Source organism: Actinia tenebrosa, unplaced genomic scaffold (assembly GCF_029948245.1).
Source record: "Actinia tenebrosa isolate PJP-AT-01 unplaced genomic scaffold, QUT_ActTen_1.0 PGA_scaffold9__36_contigs__length_13948895, whole genome shotgun sequence".
Classification (NCBI taxonomy): Eukaryota; Metazoa; Cnidaria; class Anthozoa; order Actiniaria; family Actiniidae; genus Actinia; species Actinia tenebrosa.
In genome coordinates, this window is record NW_028292586.1 from 318,177 (window position 1) to 336,998 (window position 18,822).

General features: G+C 36.0%; 2 protein-coding genes across 3 annotated transcripts in view; one reads left to right on the forward strand and one right to left on the reverse strand.

Annotated features, from left to right (window-relative positions):
• Nucleotides 1-1,912: 1,912 nt before the first annotated feature.
• LOC116296391 (uncharacterized) lies at nucleotides 1,913-17,517 on the reverse strand. 2 transcript variants are annotated; one of them, XM_031704403.1, is made up of 6 exons: nucleotides 17,389-17,517; nucleotides 6,561-8,402; nucleotides 6,104-6,165; nucleotides 4,553-4,671; nucleotides 3,557-3,937; nucleotides 1,913-2,876 (listed from the first exon to the last, which is right to left on the reverse strand). In XM_031704403.1, the coding sequence occupies exons 1-6, from the start codon at nucleotides 17,474-17,476 to the stop codon at nucleotides 2,705-2,707; spliced, it is 2,664 nt and encodes an 887-aa protein (XP_031560263.1). In that variant the 5' UTR covers nucleotides 17,477-17,517; the 3' UTR covers nucleotides 1,913-2,704. The 2 variants fall into 2 exon arrangements, with proteins under 2 accessions (XP_031560263.1, XP_031560264.1); XM_031704404.1 differs by lacking the exon at nucleotides 17,389-17,517 and adding an exon at nucleotides 10,459-10,589.
• LOC116296389 (uncharacterized) overlaps nucleotides 16,750-18,822 on the forward strand; it is a 32,497-nt gene continuing 30,424 nt past the window's right edge. The window contains exon 1 of the mRNA XM_089025076.1: nucleotides 16,750-16,874. The gene's annotated coding sequence lies outside the window, so the exon portion shown is untranslated. The remainder of the gene's footprint in view (nucleotides 16,875-18,822) is intronic.

Here is an 18,822-nt window from a genome sequence, read left to right on the forward strand (position 1 = left end):
CAATCTAACTCAAAATATTACGCGACATACTCGCGGCTCTCCAGGCCGTTAGCTCTACTCACATTGGCTCTCCAGGCCAATCTAGATAACTCAAATTATTACGCGACAAACTTGTGGCTCTCCAGGCCGCTAGCCCTACTCGTATTGGCTCTCCAGGCCAATCTAACTCAAATTATTACGCGACATACTCGCGGCTCTCCAGGCCGTTAGCTCTACTCATATTGGCTCTCCAAGCCAATCTAACTCAAATTATTACGCGACATACTCGTGGCTCTCCAGGCCGTTAGCTCTACTCATATTGGCTCTCCAGGCCAATCTAACTCAAATTATTACACGACATACTCGTGGCTCTCCAGGCCGCTAGCCCTACTCGTATTGGCTCTCCAGGCCAATCTAACTCAAATTATTACGCGACAAACTCGTGGCTCTCCAGGCCGTTAGCTCTAATCGTATTGGCTCTCCAGGCCAAACTAACTCAAATTAATTACGCGGCATATTCGCTGTTCTTTAGGCCGACACAAAACTTACTTTAAGAAATAAGTAACCGGAATAATAGCCCCAAGAAACTGCACAAACTACGAAGATAAATATCACACAAAAGCACTAGGACCGCGTGAAATAAAAACGCTGAAGCAGATCCGTACACCAAAAGACTCCCCAGGGCAAAAAAGTGTAACCTACATAAAAGGCTAAAACCGATGAAACCAAGGGCGCTAAAGAACAAGCCGTGAACAAAGAACCAAACCAACCAAGTGTGACGAGGGTAGAAATAAATGCAAATCTGAAGGGTAAACTACTTGAGTAAAACTATAACTGCGCCCAAAAATACCATGTAATAACGCATAAAATAGTAGTAGCATGCCTTGGATGCAAATCTGAAGGGAAACTACTCGAGTAAAACTATAACTGCTCCCAAAAATACCACATAATAACGTATAAAATAGTAGTAGCGTGCATTAACAAAACCACGAGGTCCAGATAAACTGGCAGGCAAAAAATAGCGCCAACACGAAGGGAATAACAAACTCTCCCAGATAAAAGAACTGCAGCAAAATTACCTGCTGCTCGCCAACCGGTGGAACTACTGCTCCCGGCGCTTGCTGTTCAGGGTTTCGAACCCCATCTCCTGCTGCCGCTCCTTGCGCCACGTGAACTCTCAGTACAAATTATATCTTTGAAATTTTCTTTGCACTGGCAAAACGAAACAAATAGAATACAACAAACCTAAACTTTTTCCCACAATATACAAGCCGTCAGCATAAGCGCCTCAAGTCCCGTCTGTGTTTCATCAGCATGCATAGAGCACTAGAATGTTGGCTTATGGCTGGTGGCGGTGGTGGGGACAGCGAGAAAAATTCGTACCTCGAAGGTCCAAACGACGTTATGCAATGAGTCATGTGTGTTGACTTAATTTATACTGCTTGGTGATAATTTATTCAGTGAGAATAGTATAATTTTAGTCTTGAATATAGAGTTTCTCGAGCTGTGATTGGTCAAGCGACCATTGATTATGAGGTTTTTCAAAGTTTCCCAGAACGGAAGTAATACTTAAACGTTTTTTAATCCTGAATTTCGACTTTTCTCTGATATTCAAGTCTAAGATTATACTAAAACAATTATTCCCCGCAGTGATTTTAGTGATATGTATGTGACACATTTAAATATTTCACCGATAATCACTTCGCCTTCGGCAAATAATTGTTAAATATTAATCCGTCAAGCGGCTGCCATGTTTATTCTCAACCTTCGTTTCACCCGCATGAATTTCTTCTCAAGCACTTGAATGCGAGGCCACGTGTAGTGGAATATAAAAAGACAGAGAAGATTTCACTGTATGAAATCTAGCGGTGCATGTGACGTCATAGTCGCCATTTTGACAAAAGATTCTGAGTATGTCAACGAAAATCACGGCCACGTCTTTTGTCCTTTTATTTTCATGGAAAAGGATGCACACCACCAATAGGCGTGACCGTGACATGAATTTCAATTGTCACGAAATCTGCCGCATTACTTCCACGCACACTTCTTATTACTTAATCCACACTTAATCATTGGTCCTTATTCAGTGGTTCTTACTTTCCCACTATATACATTTGGTCCAGTATACTTGGTCCACACATTTGGTCCTACTTGTTTAAAGTATATTGAATGTCTTCGAAAATGCATGCAAGGTATATTCTTACGTGTTACGTCACATGAAGTCGATACTTCGCTACAATCTTCCAACAATTCGCTACGAAGCCATAGAGTTTATGCCATATATAGTAATGTTTTCAACAAAAAATGCAACCCATGGTCTTCAAATACATGTCCTTTTAAGGCACCGTTTACCATATAAGGTGTATTTGCCATTTTAGAGCAGTTTCCGTATGACTGTGATAAGCTCACGGCACAAGCGCGGTCGTGACACTGCAAGGCATACGCCAAACCAATCACATTGGCCGAGAATTTACTTCCGAAACACGGCACGAATACGGCGCGGACAAAATCACGCCAAAGTCACGACACAGCCAGACCAATCAAATTGCGCAATGAAAAAATCAGCCATTCAAAATGCTAAAAAACATCACGGTCGCGGCAAGGCACGCATACGGCACCAAGCTTTTCACAGGTACCAAAAATAAATCTATGTCTATGTCTATGTCTATGTCTATACGAAAACTGCTCTAAGGCATCTCGTTCTAAGAATCATAGTTATGAGTAATTACGATGGATTCGAGTTCAGAACCTGTACATTGATAACTTCCACTTTTTTCGTACTGGATTCACATCCTTCATTCTCCACGTCATGAGTGATTAATGTATTACCAGCTATTCTATCATCTGTCTCATCATTCCCTTGAGGTGATATCTTTTGCCTTCTGGATTTTTTACTCCTAGCAAAAGAAGGAGAACATGATTTGAGTGAGCAAATGGAGTACAACAATAAACCCCTTTGCTTTGGGTGAAATGTTTTTTTCCCATATGTTAGCTTAAGAAGCTGAATTCATATATATATAATACAAAAAGGAAGCTTCTTTCCAAAGCGTAATTTGGAATGGGAAAATGGAGAACGGTAGCAAGGAGAGAAAAGGAGAAAACATTAATGGGGGAAGGATAGATATCTCTTATTAGAGGTCACCCGAGGTCACCCGAGTAATTTTCATCCAATCCCATTCAAGATAGCAGATGCAACCTCTTTCCCAAGGCACTATAACTTATCTATATTTCTATATCTAGATGCAATCTCAATCGATCAGAATCAGTGTTTGCGTAGATCTTGTGGTCTCAGCCTATGGGAAGCTTTTTTTGGGGGTGGGGGGGGGGGGGGGAGGAGATTTTAGCCACAAAGCTAGTTGCCAGTTATTTTTCAGCCAGTCATTCAAAATAGCTGATGAAATCTCAATTGATCAGAATCCGTGTATACGTGGATCTAGTGGTGTCAGTGTATTGGGCGGCTGTTTTTTGGTTGTCCAGGTGACTATAGTTGATTCTCATGATGAGCTACTCATGTTGAAGCTAAAGGTACCTGATGCGGTGATCTCAATCCATCAGTGAGAATATTAACTACACTTACTTGACTATCTTCACGAAAATAGCGGTAATCACTATCGAGAAAAGAGCTCCAAAGAAAGTCCCAATTACAAGCTCCACAGTATTGTCTTTCTCCCCATCCGTATTAGTCCGCGGTTCTTCGAACGTGGACAACTTAGAAATCTTCTTTCCAGAGGCTTCTTCAATCTTTTGAATTGAATCCCGAATCGCCGATAAGATGGCCTCTTTCGGTATCGCCATTGCAACGTTCGTGGTGTTACCAGTCGGAAGTGCTGCTCCATTAGGTAACTCGACAAAGAAGGCAAGAACGAGCTGTCCGTTTACCTCCTTAGGGTACCCGGGTAAGAATTTTATGTTGTCCTTCGTAATATTAAAAGTACTTGTTGTTGGTGAAGCAGAACGTCTACAGCGAGAGAAAAAGGCAAAGAGAGTGGAAAAAAATTATTATTATTTACATAGCAGTGTCTCAACAGTGGCTTCTTTTCCACTTATTCCAAGTGGAGTTTTATCAAAAGATGAGTTTTTAAAGGGAGGAAAACCGGTGACACAGAGAAAAACCCTTGAAGCACTTACACCGACGTCAACTTTGATAATCAGATCATCTTTTATACGTTCATTGAATGAGCTATTCCGAGGTTGAGGGAAAAAACTGAATCAAGTTGGCATTGCAGTGCATTTTGGGGCTGTTTTAGAGGACATATTTCCATATTTATTTTTATATTGCATGACAGATGCATGAAAGTATTGCAGGTGTACTCGCCACATAATGGATTCTAGTTATGATATTATTCTTTGTAATGCATCGAAAATCAGATATCGCAACACCATGTTTATTTCCCACGAGAAATGTCTTATTCATGTCTCGGTAAGCTCATCATGAAGCACTCGATTGCGAAGCTAACAGGGGGGAATCTATATTCCATCCAACGCAAAATGACTGCCAAGGGCATTTGATATTTTTCTCTTATTCCCTCTACTTGACTGTCACATGCATGAGAAAAAGGAAAACTGTGCTCACCTTTTTCTTCTGTTTTCTTGTTTGGCTTTACATTTTGAAGCTGTGGACTCACTTCTGCAGTATTTCACAATACTATCAACTATCGCCTGTAAGACTTTGTCCTTCATCCCCTCGTTCCACTGTTAAAAACGAATTAAAATAAACATTCTAGTTAAAACGGAATTACAGTACAACACTGACAGAACAGGACAAGAGAACTGATTGACTTTCATTTATTCAATTCTTGTTTCATGAGAAGCAGACACCTTTTCATTCAAGATCGATTAAAACAATTATATATTCGGAATTAAAAGCAATATAGAAAGCAAATATACAGTCACCTGTACAGGATGAAAAGGAATTTTCTTAAGGTGTAATCCGATTTTAGAGCTTTTAGAGATTTGCTAGGGGCGGTTCTAATAGATGTATTGCAATATACAGCGAGTTATATTGTCTTTCATCTCCTCTTTTTGTAGACATTTTGTTGACACAAAGTGGCTTGTCATTTTCTCGGAAACATTAAAAGAACGTCCACTAATGGCCTCGTTCCTTGTAACGAAAATTTAATAAATTAGAATATGGCGTGATTTGTTGTGCATATGGGAAGACAAAAAAACTGTGGCAGAAGGTAAGATATGAACTTAAAATAACCTTTTTAAAACTTTGAGTTCCTAAAACTTTAAATACTAACTAACTGCTTAAAATATCGACGAAAACAATAATCATTTACATGATGTTGCTCAAACATTTCAGTGGAGTTTTGAAAGAGCATTGGCTTGTTGAGAACGTAATTCAAGATCATTTATATTCAAAACATTTAAAAACTTGTAAAATCGTACTAAAAGCCACCTTTTTGCAGGTGGAAAAAATTTGGGTTTTAAATTTATGCTACAAAATATTAAATTCTGTTTCTTATTTCACAGTTTCATTTCCACTTCATTTCCATTTCTATAAAACTCGATACATTTACGACCCTAACTGAACAGTTTCAGTAGTCAATCTCTAAAATTTGGCAATTTTGCCTTTCATTTTATTCTCGTCTGCCATCTAAATCAGGGTGAACCTCGGTCATGCATTCCAAAAATGGATTTTACATCAAAATACTACTAATAGTACTAATGCCTCGTTAGCATTTTCTAATAACAGAATGATTCGTGTCAAATTCAGTGGCTATTTCGTAATCTTATTAAACTCTATTGAAAGGGATAACAGCCACCAATATCGTCCCTTTCCCCTGAATATATTCCGCCGGCCTTAAAAATGGTAGTAGTTAACGTACCAGCTCTTTAAAATTCAGAATATCTGATTGATTGACATTTTTTTCAATATGCAGGGTCGTATTCATGGGGCTCATCCGGTTAAACTCCCTAAACCACGATCGAACCCCCTAAGTGACAAATGCGAATCCCCTAAATAGATCACTTTGGATAAAAGCTTTTTTCGTTTTGCTTCATCAAAATTACAGACGTTTTTTTCTTTTTTTTTTTTTTTTTTTTTGGCTAGGTCCACCAATTCAGTCGAACACGACTTGGATCCTCCCCTTGATATGGCTGCTATGTCTAGTTTACTTACGTTTGATAATGAAGTGTTCTGGAAGATTAGTTCTATCGCATCGGCTTTTTGCTCCTTGGTAACTGCGTTCAAGAAAATAACAGATCTAAACGGTCTCTTATTATGAATCTAATAACTTTGGGGTAAGCTGAGCATTCGAAACAGGTGCAGAGGGACTAGCTCCAGCCCCAAAATTGTGGCTAAAGGGAAAATGAGCGCTCGATTTGGAGCGGGTGTTCCAGCCAAATCCCCAGGACCTTTAGCATTATAAGCCAGGCAGAGAGAGCGCCATTTAATCATAAAAGGCTTTTCTATTATTCCGACATGAAGCAAACACAAATCAGTGGAAAGCTGAATTTTATGATGAGACGTTCGTCTGTTTCTTGTCTCTTGTTATGTGCATGCCAATAACCAGCGAAGTATGTGCGCTTCTGCCAGCAATATGTAAGATACATAATTTCACATATTTGGAGTTTACCTGTGTTGTTGACGGCTGTGTAAGGAACAACTGAACTCGAAGACAGGCTTGGTACAGCTGTAGTACTCGTAGGGTGAAGAATCGTTGAACTAAAACCATTTACTCTGGTTGCTAGTTGACTCGAAGAAGGCATGACGGTGGGTATAAAAGTCAATGACAAGGACCTTGAAGATGATAAACTTGCTTTCACTGACGTTGTAGACAAGAAAATTGGAGATGGTACTGTAGATGATGTAATTCCAGGTAATGTACTTGAAGATGGACTAATTGAAGGACTTGAAGATGATGAACTAACCACTTGTGATGATGTAGGCAAGGAACTCATTGATGAAGAAGATACAGCTTGTGGCACTGTGGATGATGTAATTCCAGGTAATGTACTTGAAGATGAACTGATGGAAGGACTTAGAAATGATGATGAACTGGCCACTTGTGATGTTGAAGGCAAGGAACTAATTGATAAAGAAGTTACAACTTTTGGCACTGTAGATGATGTAATTCCAGGTAATGTACTTGGATATCTACTTATTGAAGGACCTGGAGATGATCGAATGGCCATTTGTGAGGATGTAGCTACGGCACTCATTGATGAAGAAGGTAAAGCGTGTAGCTCTGTGGATGATGTTAGAGGTAATGCACTTGGTGATGTACTGATTAAAGGACTTGGAGATGATGAACTGGCCATTTGTGATGATGTAGCAAAGGTACTCATTGATGAAGAAGCTTCAGCTTGTGACACAGCGGATGAGGTTATTCCAGGTAACGCACTTGATGACGAAATGATGGAAGGACTTGGAGATAACAAACTGGACACTTGTGGTGATGTAGGCAAGGAAGAAGGTAAAGAAGAAGGTAAAGCTTGTGGTAATATACTTAATGACGAAATGATGGAAGGACTTGGAGATAATAAACTGGACACTTGTGATGTTGAAGGCAAGGGACTCAATGTTGAAGAAGTTTTAGGTTCTTGCACCATGGATGATATTATTCCAGATGATGTTGATTGCTCGTTGGAAAGACTTGAAGATGATGAACTAGCCACTCCTACCGCCGTAGGCAGGGAACTTAATGTTGAAGAAGGTGAAGTTAGTGACATTGTAGATGATAATACTCCAGATGTATTTGAACTTGCTATGACGGTCGACAATGAATTAGAGGATTCATTGAATGAAACGGTAGCCGATGTACTTAAAGACAGGTTGGAAGATGATGTTTGGCTTGAATATGATGAATTTTCCATGACGGATATCGTAGACAATGAAACGGTAGCCGATGTACTTAAAGACAGGTTGGAAGATGATGTTTGGCTTGAATATGATGAATTTTCCGTGACGGATATCGTAGACAATGAAACGGTAGCCGATGTACTTAAAGACAGGTTGGAAGATGGTGTTTGGCTTGAATATGATGAATTTTCCATGACGGATATCGTAGACAATGAAACGGTAGCCGATGTACTTGAAGACAGGTTGGAAGATGATGTTTGGCTTGAATATGATGAATTTTCCGTGACGGATATCGTAGACAATGAAACGGTAGCCGATGTACTTAAAGACAGGTTGGAAGATGGTGTTTGGCTTGAATATGATGAATTTTCCATGACGGATATCGTAGACAATGAAACGGTAGCCGATGTACTTGAAGACAGGTTGGAAGATGATGTTTGGCTTGAATATGGTAAACTAGCATCATCCGGCGTCTTCGGCGAGGAGGAGGTAAAGGTAGGTGTAATGTCTATAGATGTCAATCCAGCTGTTGAAAATGATGACGACATTGAACTTACAGCCAAGAAATGTGAAGAAGAAGTTTGAGTGGTCGGGTCTAGCGTTGAAGAGGTCGCCACTGAAAAAAAAAATCTTATCAGTCTAGACAATAGTTATCATTTTACATGACAATTCATTCGTAAGCATTCGTCGCCAAAATTAGATCATAATTTAGGAAATAAAAAAAATTAGCTTTAGAGAAAAAACCCGCAGTTCTATAGCTTGCCGCTTTATCCGAGCCGAAAAAAAGATATTGACTAAGCTGAATAATTTCGATTGAGCATGTAATATTTTCGACAAGATTACCTGATCATACAATTAGGACATCCTTCTCTACGAAATTCTCCTCAACTGAACGTCAATCGCCTATAAGAGTGCTCTGTCTCAGCCTACTCTAAAAGTTATGTTAAGTGCCTCCTGGCGAACACGAAAATAAATAAAAATCTGCCCTCCCAAATTCTCCAGTGTATGATAAGTATTTCGTTTATAGTATTGTATTTTCATCTTGGCTCCATTTCCAAAATAATTTTATATTGGTCGAGAAATATTTTATTTGAAGTGTATTCGACAAAAAATATGTCAAAATAAAAGGGCAAATCCAGAGTTTGGCTTTGTAATTGAAGGTGACAAGTCAAAGAGCAATGAAAACAATTTCAGCTTATTTCTGAGTCAAAATAAATTTAATATTATTATTATTACGGAATATTTCCATTGCGAGCCTGAAGCTTAGGCAATACCAACATGAAACAAGATAAATTAATAAATAATGTAAAACCCAATTAAAAAAATAAACTAATAAATAAATGCTATCAATATGTATTTATGTTTATATTATATTATAATTTTCGGTACCAATGTTTTGAACTACAAAGCAAGACGAAGTTCGTCATTCGTTAATCCGCGGTCGCACGTTTTCCTGAAATACTTGAGTGAGGAAAATAAATTTTAAGACAATATATAGACTAAGTCGAGGATGAATCGAGCTTAAACTCGATTTAGAGCTCCATTAAGGATTAGAATAATTGTCATAAAAATGCGGTATCAAATTTCGCTTTAAGGCAATTCATATTTAAAAGTTCTACCTTTAGAAACGGACGAAGTTTTATACTTTATTTATTCGGCATTGATTTTATCAGTTATTATTTCAGCCTTGATACGCAAAAATGATCCACGTTTTGTGAATTTTCGATGTTATTATTGCACTATAAAGCTCTGGGTGTAGTAGCTCAGTTAGCTATATCTCAAGCAATTCAGTGTTAAGTCTTGGAAAAAACAAAAACAGGAAAAAAAAAAAAAAAAACATCTGTCGTTTTCTCGAAGCCCCGTACACAAGAGTCCATTCGAAATATAAAGCAAAATATGCGACGGAAATTTATTTCAATATTCTAACAGAAATAGTAAACACGTAAATCTTACAGGAAAAGAAAAAAAATAGTTTAATATCTTGTAGCTTTAGGGAATTTGATTATCATCTTTTAAACTACGTTTGCAAGCATCATGCAAGAAAGGTTGCGAAAATTATTCTTGGAAACACAGAAACGGAATATCTTTCCCATGAGTCGCTTTTATATTTCTTCGCACACAACTGAAAAAAGGTTAATCTGTCTGAAATACGCTACTTAGCTTACAGGCGGATTTCAATCTGATTCGTGTAAGTTTAGGTATCACCCCGACGAAAATTGCATCATTGACGAGGCAGTTTTTTACCTTTCTCGTCGTTTCGCTGGCAACCCTTGTCAATTTTTTTCTTTTTTCTTTTTGTTTTTTGTTTTTGTTTTTGTTTTTGTTACGGTGTCAGTTTTGAGTTTTTGCATTTCTTCAATTTTGTTAAAACTAGCCCTTTACTGAAATTAAACTTTATAATCAGCTCTTAAAGGTTTCCTTCGCGTTTATTAATATTACGTCAGTTTATCGGCCAGCAAGCAGAACCATCAAGTCGAAAGGGATGTCTTTTCATCGACAATATCCAGCATCGTCCTTAAGTTTTAACTTTAAAAGTCGTCAATACGTCAAACGTTTTTACATTTTTTGAAAAGAATAGAATCCATATTTTCTTCTTCTTATATTAGCCAACCTTTAACAATATTTTTAATATTAAATTTAAAAGGAAAGACAGAAGTTTAGTTTGTGCTTACCGGTGGATTCTACTCGGTATAAGATCGCAGCGAAGTTAATAAATATGACAATCAGGGCCATTCTCTTTTTCTTACTCTTTTCCTATCTTGTGAAGGTAAGAGTACAGACAAGAGTCTAACAGAGTCTAACTTTCGATCATAATAGCAGTTTGGCTATGAAGAGAATCATTAGTTCAGCATGGTCGTGATTGGTCAAACGCGGGTAGCCACGTGATTGGGGAAAAGGTATTTTGACAACGCGTTAAAATCTGCGCGCGATCTCGCTCAGTAGTTTCCTTCATGAATAAAGGCAATGGAGAAGAATGTAATCTCGAGAAAAAGGAAAGTAAAAGGAATTTTAAAAGTTACAGCAAAATCTTATTAATGTTAGTAATGATGCTATTAACTTTTCTAAGAATTGGAAACGACATCCGGGTATTTTTTCTTTCGAGTGGTTTTCTCTTTTTTTTTTTTTATTAATGCAGACCGTCCAAAGTATTAAAAGAGTATAAAAACGTTTAAAAATGTCATAGATGAAATATATGTCTTCACAAAACATAGCATGTTACGTAGTAAAATAAATGAATTTGACAGCTCAAGAACGAAAAATATAGCACTTGGACAGAAGTGAAAAATGATTGCCTAAAATCATTGCAAGTTGATGACACAATTTCACGATTTCCTATAATGTCGCGTGACTGATTGCGCGAATCAAGATTAATTACGTAATCAGACGAACGCAATTGAATACGTGTCAGCGTTTATTTTTATTATTATTATTCTTTTTCTTCTTCTTCTTCTTCTTCTCATTTTGTTTAATTTATTTCCCTTCGGTAATACAAAATACTTTCAAAACTCGACAAAAATGCTACCTAAAAAGTTGCCTACCTCAGAACATTTTCTTACAGTAATTCTTTAAAATCTCATCTATTGATACGCTTGAAATGTGTTAGAAAACTTGTGGGTTTTTTTCCTTTTTTGTTTGTTTTTTGTTTTGTTTTCTTTTCTTTTTCTTTTTTCTTTTTTTCGTTTTTTGTTCTGTTTTGATCAGTTGTTTTGTTTTTTGTTGTTGTTGTTGTTGATGCTAACAAATATTTATTCACTTTCTATAAAAAAAAGGTTGCTAAGACGCTGGTCTATTTAAATTAAAAAGCCAAGGATAGACTACTGAATTTAGGGACTGTTCATGATCCATGGATTTGGGGAGGTGGAGGCTATAAGCATTTTGAGTGGTTGGCATCAATTTTTGTTCCAAAATTTAGAGGGGGCTATCAAAACATTGAAAGGCCCTTAAAATTCAAATTCCACATGAAAATTAATTCTTGCAAGACTTACTTCTGAAGAATGTTTCTTTGGATTAAACGTTATGACGGGAGAGTCGAAGGAGGAAGTAAGCTTAACTTAATACGGCGAATGCAAAAATTTTTAACGCGAGAGGGAGCCGAATACGTGCTTTTTTTTTTTTTGTTTTTTTTTTTTGTTTTTTTTGTTTGTTTTTTTTGTTTTTTGGAGGGGAGCCAAACAAAAAAAAAACAAAACGGAAAACTACTTTTACATGAAGAAAATTCAAAATTTTAAAATTCTTACTAAAGTTGAAACGCGGCAATTGAAATGTAAATCTTTGTATTTTTGAACAACTAATGCAATAGGTGCAAGCTAGTGAAATGTATATATTTGAGTGTATACCACATCATATCATAATGTCAAACAAATAAACCAACTTTAAAATATGATCACTAAAACTAATTTAATATTTACCTATACTTTGTGCTGTAGACAAATGGTTAATCAACGTTGCCAGAACACTTAGCACGATTCTACGACAATCATGCATGACTCGTTGGGGAATTTTCTTAAGACGTCGGTTAACTCAAAGAAATATAATTGTTACAAATTGCTAAAATTCTCGCTTGTCTCGGGTCTCCTAAACGACTCGCATACGTGTCTCTTAAGTCACTTAATGATCAATGATTTTCCATTTCTAAATTGTTTATGCACAGCAAGTTTTCTTTTTAATTTTATTTATAGAATGTTGTTCATGTTACTAAGACACTGAGCAAAACAAACGCTAACACATAATACCCTCAAGTTTGAAAAACAACTTTGGATTGAATTCACTACAAATAGTTATAAATAATTCATTGTTTAGTGATATCCTCCCCATTTGGTTCGCAGGGTAAGATTCTAGAAAATGAAAGAATCTTATAGAAAAATAAATAAACAAATCTTTTTGCCATGGCAATACTTAAGAGAAATTAAACGTCTGTTATTCAAAAGGAGATCCTTTTTGCTGAACGTAAATCGATTTTTAAGAGAAAAAAGAATTGCTCCAAAGGGGGGTAGGTTAAACTTCCTTGATCATTTGAGTGTAACGTTTTTTGAACATTCACTTTGAGATTATCAAAATCTTAAATCGACTTTTAAATTCCACTTTATTATACCAATTATTTTTGCTTTATCACATTTTGTTCTTTTTTTATTTTCCTTTCATATTTTATTTCATCTCATCTCATCTCATCCTATTTCATTTTCAATTCATTCAATTAAATCTTATGCCATATGCAATCGAGGCTAACCCTATACAACAGAGGATTCGAAACTGGAGTATTTCACAATCTGGAATGCCTAAATACTTGACTAAACATAAGAATTAGCTGATAGAACGTCTTTGTTAATTAGATACTTATAAATAATATCGTAACCAAACCGCTCAAATGGTGTACATGACGTTCTCGCTTTGTATTTCTCATGATTACGAAGATTTAAAAATAGACCTGCATGCATCAGCCAATCAGAAGAGAGCATATGTCCATAATAAGATTAGCCTCCAAGTTTGTGAAAGGATGCCTTGTTTAATTTTTTATTCCGTAACTATGGGATCATTGACAACAGTCACGAAAACTTAACTGAATACACTCTAAATCACGTAGAATACAATTATGAAGATCAAAATGCATAAATCAAAATAGTAGAAGAAAATACTTATATTACGACAGCAAAAAAAGTGAAAAAAGATTTTTTAGCCCTTATTAAATTAATAGAGTGTGTCTGGTATTTAATCATTCCCGGTAACATGAAATAACTAAAGACACGACGGCCATAATAATAATTAGTATATGTAATAGGACTCCATGCTGTCCAATTAAGAAATAATTGGACAAGGAAAATTCTGAGGACTGACAAAATTGGATGAGGCCGTAGGCCGAGTCCTATTTGGCAGTCAGAGGAATTTTTCAAGTCTAATTATTTCTTGATTGGGGAGCATGAAATCCCATTACCTATTAATTATATAGCTGCCTAATTAATCCCATATCAAAACAAGACCTGCCCAATTAAGAAAACAATTGGACAGTTACCTATATGGGATTAATGAGAAGCTGTATAATAATAATAATAATGATAATAATAATAATAATGATAATAATAATGAATAGCCTTTATCTATAGAGGGTAGCACCTAGTGGCCCTATGTTGGTTAATATAACAAAATATTTCATTGACGATTCTTTTGTTAAATTCAACCAAGATGGTGGCTATGACGTCATTTGCTAATGAAGAATACGATCGTAGATTTCGGCATGCCAACGAGGTCTCGACCTCGTTCCCAGGGCCCTCCCACACAGAGGAGAGAAGACCCTGGCGTTGGCTGGTCAAATAAAGGTTTGATTGGTTTACTTGATCCTGAATTTTGATAGGTTGTTGCTTCGTTAAAATTTTTTGGTGCGCCATGTCACGCCTGAGCGAGAAATAGGACAGATTCAAACAAGTTTATTCTAAGCCGCATAATGTACCGTATGAATGTGTAAAATATAAACTATGGTGAAATACACGTTCTATCAAGGCTTAATAAAAATATCACATATAAATATATATATATTGTGTTATCGTAAAATGATTCTTGACCTTCACCAAAAACGTTTTCGATAGGTTCGCAGTTTTCAGCAAGTTGTAGCACATCAGAGGATATATTCCTGTTTCTCAAAACTCTAAGCTGGTCCTCAATGATTGAGTTTAAAGGAAATATCACAATTACAATGTTTTTACTTTTTCTGAAAGGAATGATAGAAGTGGTAGTAAGTGAAAAAGCATGAACTTTCCAAAACCGGTTGGTAGGACACCAATGACATCCTGGCCTTTGACTATATTCAAAGAAGGAAAATTGTCTTTTTTTATAGCAAATTTCACACGACGAAGCACTGTTAAAAACTCCACCGGTTTATTCGATTTGACAGCCATATTCAATTTATGCTTATTCAACGTGCCCGCATTCCGTCCAGTTATTTCTTCAGCGGTATTTTCAAAACGCCCGAATATGCTGGGTGTCGGATTTGTCACGTGACCAGCCAACGCCAGGGTCTTCTCTCCTCTGCTTGAGAGGGCCCTGGGAACGAGGTTGACGAGGTCTGCTAATAATCTAACGAGCTGTGTGGAGCGAATATTTCGGACAAAAAAATTTCGGTGAACTAAAATCAAATCGCTCTTTGACGATAGTGGATATTATATTCAGTTATGCAGTGTACGAAAAAAAAAAGTATAGCTTGTATTGGCCATTTCAAAAACGAGCAAGAGAGCATGTCATTTGTGTGCTCAAAATCTTTTGAGATATGAATGATGAAACGGCCGCCATGTCAGTTGATCTAACAAGAGAAGTTAATTTTATGCTTTGTTATCGTCAACCAAGATTGCGGTTATGAAGTAACATGCACATGCTCTATTTTAGTAAGTCTATAGCAAATTTGAACATGTTTCAATGAAAAGAAATCAGAATGCACCGAATCTGGCTATGCTTGAGTGCCCACCCAAACAATGGGTAGTTTTCCCAATGGACTACAGCATGTCCGATCAACAAACTCGAATTCATAAGATTATTTATTAGTTATCGATTTTTTCTTAATTAAAGTACCTTTAGAATGCATTGATTCTAAGACAGACATTAACGATTATCAGTAATTATCAGTCTGTTCCATGCTGTATATCAAAAACAAATTTTAGTTTGTCCGACGTAGCAAAAGTAAATAGGGAGGTTGAACAATGAATGCGGGATCGGTGCAGTACACAAGCTTTCAACAGCGTCAAAAAAGTCACGTACTTCATTACCTCTGTTCAGACCTCTGTAAACATGGGGAGATTATTGAGCATCCGTCGGAAGTTTAAGTCAAATCATCTATAATCTGTTTGGGATGACTTGATAGATGACTGACGCCGTCCAATACATCTGTAGGTGGTAGGTTTCAGTTTTTTGAGTTTCTGACAAATAGAATAGCTAATGTAGTAAAATCATTAACTATGCATGTAACAGCCGACAGCCATATTGGTTTGCCTGCCAGGAGAATTTGACTAATAAAATGTCTTAAGTCTATCAGTTAATTTGCAATCTAGGCGCGCAATGCATTATTGGTCATAGCAAAAATTTCCAAGTATTCTCCATCGTATTTCCTCGTCACTACGAAACATACATTAATGGCAAATCTTTCTACGAACGAGTCTTGGATTTAGAAAAATAAAAATAAAATAAATTTAACAAATCTTATCCAATGGACAGACTTATTAATATAATAATAATGGAGACTATATTGAGTTTTTCCCCGTAACGCAATCGTAAATCTCGCTACGTATAGGTAATTTACAATTGGCTACTTGAATCGAATAGAAAATGTGACAAATGACAAAAAGAAAAGAAAAGAAGTAGAAGAAGTAAGAAAAAAGGATATAATAATAATAATAATAATAATAATAATAATAATGATAATAATAATAATAATGATAATAATAATAATAATAATAATAATATATGGCTTATATAGCGCTTGTACAAGTCTGTTCTAAGCGCTTAGTAACATACGTAAATAAATAAATAAATAAGATAGATAAAATGATTATAAAGAAAAAGCTAATTTAAATAAATGAGTCTTGAGTTTAGAGTTAAATAAAGATAAACTGGAAATATCTCTAATTAAAGAAGGTAACAGCATCGATTTATGGATAAGGACTGGATAAGGATTTAATTATTCGACGGATAGCGCTATCCACCCGTCGCACATGGGCACTGGTACCCATATAAACGCGGTGGAGAACTAAACTATAATCAAATTGTATAAGTTAAAGGTCGCTCAAATTTTAAGTAAGTAAGACTCCCTTCTGAATAAAAACTGGTCATTTAAAGAGAGTGAGAATTTCAAGAACGGAAACAGAAATAATCTTACCTCAACCATATCGAAAATACTGCAAACCAATCAGGACATGCTTTGTAGAAAACGTTTCAAATTAAGGGATTCCCGCGGGATTTCGCGGGATTTCGCGGGAAGCTTTACGCACCACTAGCTACTTGAATGAAACTGCGTTTCATTGCTCAAAATTTCGAGGCCGGAAGGTAAGCAGAAAACACGCCATAATTCAAGATAAATCAAGAACCATACAAGTATAGCTGATTTTAAATCGTAAGTTTTTAACTTAAACTAGGTTTTATGGCCCAGTTTTGAAAGTAGCTAGGTTTTACGTCCCAGTTTTGAAAGTGTAGTCATAAAGCTTAATAACTTTTTTTAAGTCAAAGCAAAACAAAACATATGATATTTAATTGAATAGATATAGAGAAGCTGGAAATACGTTTTCAATTATTATTCGCATTTGAATTTCAATATTCTACTAAACTAAAACACAACAAAATAAATAGTTTATAAAGCAAGTTGTTCAAGGCTTTTTGTTTTAAGTACGTAGAACTATAAAAGCCGTTCAATGCATCAATAATTCAAAAATTATCTTTGAAATACCTACATTAAGAATGAAGCAATATTTTCAAAATTTCTAGATCTTGTTTAAGAATTAAATACCGAAACATTATTTTTTGCTCGCTTATTTTTTTGTTTTTGTTTTTGGAAATATTTGACAGAGCATCTTCACGCCGGACTGTTCGCTTCAGATTCCACGCCGAAAAAAAATATCCGTTTAACTCACCAATACGTAGACGAATTCCTCTCTTCCAATAAGATAAATAGATAAAACGACCTACATGAGTCTTTTTGATAGATAGAAGTTCAAACATTTTCAAGCTATCTCTGTATTTTTATGTCAACTGGGAACATGCTCGACAGAAGTGATTGCAAACGCGCCACAAATTAGAGTGTTTGACATGATGTTTCGTAACGCGTTTGCACGGTTCACGCTTGCCACGATTCTATCACGAAAAAAATTCTTTATTTGCGCGAGCTGAATCTAGATAGAGTGCAAACAATTAATCCGTGAAACACTAATTAATAAATAGTGCTAGTTAAACAATAGAAACAATGGAATTTGCATGAAATTGTGCTATTTAATATTACTAAAGTTTCACGGTTATATTGTTTGCACTCTATTACTAATGCATCTTTTCAAAATCTTTCCCTAATTTTATCAATTTTATCTTTTATTTATTTATTTGTCAAAAGAATAAAGACCGACATGATAAAGTAAAGGGGATGAAATTTTAAAGCAAAATTTGCATCAGCTTTGCGGAAACGAATTTAAAGTTTTTTGTAGATGATGGCTAGTAAACACTAGCGTGGACTGCGTCGGTGTTCCTAATAAAACAGTTATCGTAAAATGATAAGTTATACACCGTAGTGAAAATAGTAACTGACGTTTCGGACGTTAGTCCTTCGTCGGAGTCAATAGCACGAAGTCAATAGACGAAGGACTAACGTCCGAAACGTCAGTTACAATTTTCACTACGGTGTATAACTTATCATTTTACGATAACTGTTTTAAAGTTTTTTGCTTGAACAAGAAACCATGAAGGGCAAAGGCCTTCATGTTCTTTTGTCGCGAACAAAGGAGGATATTTATGTCGTCCCACAATGCATCGTTCGAAAATTCGCACCTCCTATGCTTCAGAGAAACAAGATTGCGCCTGAAAAGGGCTGTTTTGGTGATCTTTTGGAATAAAGAAATCTTGTGCTTTGAAACTACTATGGTTAGTAGCCGGTTGTTTGTGTTTTCTTTGGTTATTGATCTTGGATTTTTTTTTTTTTTTTTCAACAAAAATATAGCAAAGAAAGGCTGATTTTAGATCAAAGCACTCGTAGGGGCGATTTAGTGGAAGTTGTTGTCGATTTAGTCAATTCCTAGAGTGGTAAAAAGGCAGAATTATATATATTATATATTTGAATGAGTACAGACTGCCTTCCATCGTAATGACTGCTTTTTCAGCGTGCGGACTATTTATCGACAACTAATGTTTTATAAAACTCTTAAAAGTTTGATAGAGTGAAGGCATTTAACCCGTGAAATAAAAATTATTAGTGAACGTGTAAATAGACACAAAAGAAAACAATTGAATTAGGGTCTACTAAAGTGTATTAGTCTAATATCTATTTCACGGGCTTAATGACTTCATTCTAATTATATTCAAAA